At 38.1% G+C, this 4931-nt stretch overlaps 1 protein-coding gene across 1 annotated transcript in view; it reads left to right on the top strand.

The window, feature by feature from the left end:
• The window catches only part of CAMLG (calcium modulating ligand), a 12640-nt gene extending 8732 nt beyond the window's left edge, over positions 1 to 3908 (top strand). The window contains exon 4 of the mRNA XM_017532365.2: positions 3281 to 3908. Within this exon, the coding sequence (XP_017387854.1) occupies positions 3281 to 3472 (192 nt within the window). The 3' untranslated portion in view covers positions 3473 to 3908. The remainder of the gene's footprint in view (positions 1 to 3280) is intronic.
• The last annotated feature ends 1023 nt before the right edge of the window (positions 3909 to 4931 follow it).

Genomic DNA, 4931 nt, shown 5'->3' with positions numbered 1-4931 from the left:
CTGAGTCAAAGTGGACTCAGTGAAACCTTCAAACCTGTGTCAAAAAAAAAAAAAAAGAAAGAAAGAAAAAGAAATTCACCTCTGAAACATCAGTTGTAGTTTTACAGTAGCAAATGTTTGGAACCTAAATGCCCACTGAGTGACTACATTAAAAAAAAATTTATAACATCTATTCAGAATGAAGATGCTCTCAATGTACTAATAATGGTAAGCTCTCCAAGAAATATTAAGAGAAACAAAATCAAAATTCAGAATAGAATTTATAGTATACTTATTTCTTTTGAAAAGAAAAAATATATTATTTGATTTAGCTTATATATGCATAAGCAATCTCTGAAAGAATATACATGAAATTATTAACAATACTTATGTGTGTGATAGAGATGTATATGGGTACTATGTAAATAGAAGAGAGAAAAGGGAGACTTCAATATATATATGTTCTCCCAACCAAACAGCATTTTGTTATGGCAGGGTTTGTTTTTTTTGGCTTGTTTTGTTTGTTTTTGAAACAGAGTCTCACTCTGTCACCCAGGCTGGAGTGTAGTGTTGCAGTCTCAGCTCACTGCAGCCTCCTCCTCCCAGGTTTATTCTCCTGCCTCAGCCTCCCAAGTAGCTGGGACTATAGGTGTGAGCAACCACACCCAACTAATTTTTGCATTTTTAGTAGAGATGGGGTCTCACCATGTTGGCCAGGCTGGCCTTGAACTCCCAGCCTCAGGTATCTGCCCACCTGGGCCTGCCAAAGTCCTGGGATTACAGGCATGAGCCATTGCACCTGGCCTGTTACAGCAGTTTTAAACACAAAAGTTGGCTGGGCACAGTGGCTCACGCTTGTAATTACAGACTTTGGAAGGCCCAGGTGGGCAGATCACCTGAGGTTGGGAGTTCTTGACCAGCTCGGTCAACATGGTGAAACCTTGTGTCTACTAAAAATACAAAAATTAACAGGACATGGTGGTGCAGACCTGTAATCTCAGCTACTTGGGAGTCTGAGGCAGGAGAATCTCTTGAACCCTGGTGGCAGAGGTTACAGTGAGCTGAGATAGCACCACTGCCCTCCATCCTGGGCAACAGAGTGAAATTCCGTCTCAAAAATAAAGAAATAGCCAGGTGCAGTGGCGCACACCTGTAATCCCAGTACTTTGGGAGGCCAAGGTGGGTGGATTATGAGGTCAGGAGATTGAGACCATCTTGGCTAATGCAGTGAAACACCATCTCTACTAAAAATACAAAAAGTTAGCTGGGAGTAGTGGCACACACGTGTAGTCCCGGCTACTTGAGAGGCTGAGACAGGAGAATCACTTGAACCCTGGAGGAAAAGGTTGCAGTGAGCCAAGATCCAGCCACTGCACTCCAGCCTGGGAGACAGTGAGATTCCGTCTCAAAAAAAACAAAAACAAAAACAAAAAAATAAACACAGAAGTTGAAAGAAGTGTGCCATGAACACCCATTTATATAATATCTGCCACTGAGATCCTACAATTAGCATCTTATATTACGTATCTATCAGATTTTCTTTTATTTTTCGAACCCAAGGTAATCCATCTAATTTTTCTTGATGCATTTCAAAGTATGTTGTAGGTGTACATGTTGGTATACCTCACCCCTCCTGCATAACATTAACTTAAAATTTACTGCTTAAGGTTTTTTTTTTTTTAGGTAAATAAAAAAAATTTTTTTTGAGACGGTCTCGCTCTGCTGCCAGGCTAGAGTGCAGTGGCGTGATGTCAGCTCACTGCAGGCTCTGCCTCCCGGGTTCAAGCAGTTCTCCTGCCTCAGCCGCCTGCGTAGCTGGGACTACCGGTGCACGTCACCATGCCCAGCGAATTTTTCTATTTTTAGTAGAGGTGGGGGTTTCACCGTGTTGGCCAGGATGGTCTCCGTCTCTTGACCTCATGATCCGCTCACCTCCCTAATTGCTGGGATTATAGGTGTGAGCCACTGAGCCCAGCCTATTCTGCATAGTATTTTTGAGATTTATCCATGTTGTTAGATAAATCAGTAGTTAATTCCTTTTTTTCTTGGCTTAGTAATACTCTACTATATGACTGTCTCCATTTATCTAGTCTCCTGTAGATGGACATCTTGGTTGTTTTCAGTTTTGGGTTAGTATGACTAAAACTAAGAGTTTTCTTGTATCAGGCTTTTTGTGAACATAAGCTTTCATTTCTCTTAGGTAACTATAGGTTTTTATGTTTAAAACAATTTTAAACCATATGATTGGATTTGTGATAGTAAATCAATAAATTAAAGAAAAATGCAGCTTTTAATCCCTTAAAAAATGAGGATAGAAATTATATTACTAAGTAAATGTTCTCTCTTCCCCCAGAAGTATACTGAATTGTTCAGTGATATTCTATTGCATGTGTAATCAAGTGTGAATTCCTTTGCATAACAATTAAGGCCGTACATGAAGTGCCTGTAATTCTGTTACAAATTACTCATTGTTCTCCAAGCATTCTTCTGCCTCTGACTTGTCATGATACTTAAACCCTTCAAAAAATTTCTCCTTTCACTCTGCCAGTCTAAAGCCTGCTCTTCTTTGAAGGTCTGTTTTTAGTTGTTTTTTGAGATAGGGTCTCACTTTGTTGCCTGGTCTGGAATGCAGTGGTGTAGTCTCAGTTCACTGCAGCCTCAACCTCTTGAGAGATCCTCCCACCTCAGCCTCCTGAGTAGGTGGGACTGCAAGTGCATACCACCACACTCAGCTAACTTTTTTTTATAGAGACAGAGTCTTCCTATGTTGCCCAGGGTGGTCTTAAATTCCTGGGCTCAAGCAATCAGTTGGCCTCAGCCTCTCAAAGTGCTGGGATTAGAGGTGTGAGCCACTGCACTTGGCCTGAAGGCCTGTTTTTAATTCTGCTTCCTCTGAAGTCCTCCTTGTGCTTTATTTACATAAAACACTGGTATGTAAGCTCCTATGTCCCACATCATCCACATCAGTCCTTTAGCAGTTATTTATGTCCTGTCTAGTAATATTTTTCTTGTTTTATGCAGTACTATTATATATATCATAAATTGTTATTTATGTCATGCTTCCAAGATGATAGTTTTTAAAAACTTTTAATAGCAAGACTGAAGTCTGCTATTGCCTAGCAGTTCAATGATTTATGTATTATATGGTCGGTAAATGTTGGTATATAACTGATTGTTTTGAAATGTCATTAACAGTTTTTAAATCATTTAGGTAAAAATAGTAGTATCGACCATGTTTTTTTATATTGCTTTTGTAGTCTGCTGAAACTTTGAGGATTAATTTGAGTCTTTCTCTACACAGAGTGAAAAGAAGATAAAGACAACAGTACTAACAGCTGCACTTCTATTATCGGGTATTCCTGCTGAAGTGATCAATCGATCAATGGATACCTATAGCAAAATGGGTGAAGTCTTCACAGATCTCTGTGTCTACTTTTTCACCTTTATCTTTTGTCATGAACTGCTTGATTATTGGGGCTCTGACGTACCATGAAGCCTGCAGAACTGAGAAGGAGAAGCTTACAAAAAAAGAAAATTTGTCTTCTGCATTGCAATGTCTCTAAAGGAGGCAAATTGGTTTACACCTCCATGTAATTCTTTTACTTTAGGGGTTGTAAAACTACTTTATTAGAAATAGAATAAAAGATTCCCTGATTTAAAAGGGTTGAGTTTGTATTAGTACTGACATGAAGAATAGAGCACCAATGTCATTAATTGATTTTTCTTCTTTAATCAGAACCCCTATTCTGTACTTTTCCTCTAACTTCTCAGATTTGTAATTCTGTGGGGGAGCTGAGCCTAGTGCTTTTAGGAGAGCAGATAAACTTGGTCTCAGCCTACAGACTGCTTCTTGTATTTGTGTCAATCTGTCCTGAGAAATGAAGTCATCTTAAAAATAAAATGAAAGAAACTGAATTGTCTAATGTTAAGTCTGCACATTGTAACATTTCTTGTTGAGTATCTTAAGTTTTACTCCAGCACAAGTATTTAATCAGATTAATACTTCAGACATGTGAAATTGGAAGGTATTTATACAGTTTTTATTGCTGTATACCAAACTCAGAATTGGAACTTTTTGCTTTCAAGTTTTCACTTTTAAGAAGTATGTTTTAAGCAAACAAGAACAAAATGACTAGATATAAAAATGGGATCTGAAGAACTGAGACATGCAACCCGGTATCATAAATATCCTTTTTCCCCCAAATGTGGTCTAGATGAGTTACTATAAATATCCTTTTAACTTAACTCAGTAACTGTCATATTTTGATGGTTTGTCTTCTTAAAAGAGTATAAAACTAAAGTGTTATATTGCTTGGTGTTACATTTCCTTACAGATTTTTGTATAGTCTAATTTGGTTAATCCTTGTGACATTAAAAACACATACACTTTTTAAAAAATTACTCATTAAGTCTTGATTTCTGTCATTTCATTTTGAACCAGGGTAATGAAGAATAATTATAATAATTTAAAATCTATTCCTCTGATTTGGGTTAAAGATTATAAGCACACATTTTTCCAGATTCCATAATGAATCTAGTATCTAGAGGGTTGTAAATCATCCTTAAAGTTGTCACTTCCTTAATTCCTGAGGAGATACTAGTGGTCTTCAATTGTACATTGCTCATGTTTACTCTTTTGTTTCTTTTTTTTTTTTGAGACAGAGTCTCCCTCTGGTGTCCAGGCTGGAGTGTAGTAGTGGCGTAATCATGACTCCCTTCAGCTTTGATTGACCTCGTGGGCTCAAGCGATCCTTCTGTCTCAGCCTCCCAAGTAACTGGGACCACTAATGCCCAGCTAATTTTTTGATCTTTTGTAGAGACAGGATCTTGCCATGGTACCCAGGCTGGTCTCAAACTGGGCTCAAGCAATCCTCCTGCCTTGGCCTCCCAGAATGCTAGAATTACAGGTATTCTACTTTTGTTTGGCCTACTTTTGTTTCTTTAAAAAAAAA

The sequence above is a fragment of the Cebus imitator genome, unplaced genomic scaffold (genome assembly GCF_001604975.1).
Source record: "Cebus imitator isolate Cc_AM_T3 unplaced genomic scaffold, Cebus_imitator-1.0 Scaffold76, whole genome shotgun sequence".
NCBI classification, from domain to species: domain Eukaryota; kingdom Metazoa; phylum Chordata; class Mammalia; order Primates; family Cebidae; genus Cebus; species Cebus imitator.
The sequence above is the reverse complement of the archived record's forward strand: the minus strand, read 5'-3'. Positions and strand labels throughout refer to the sequence as shown.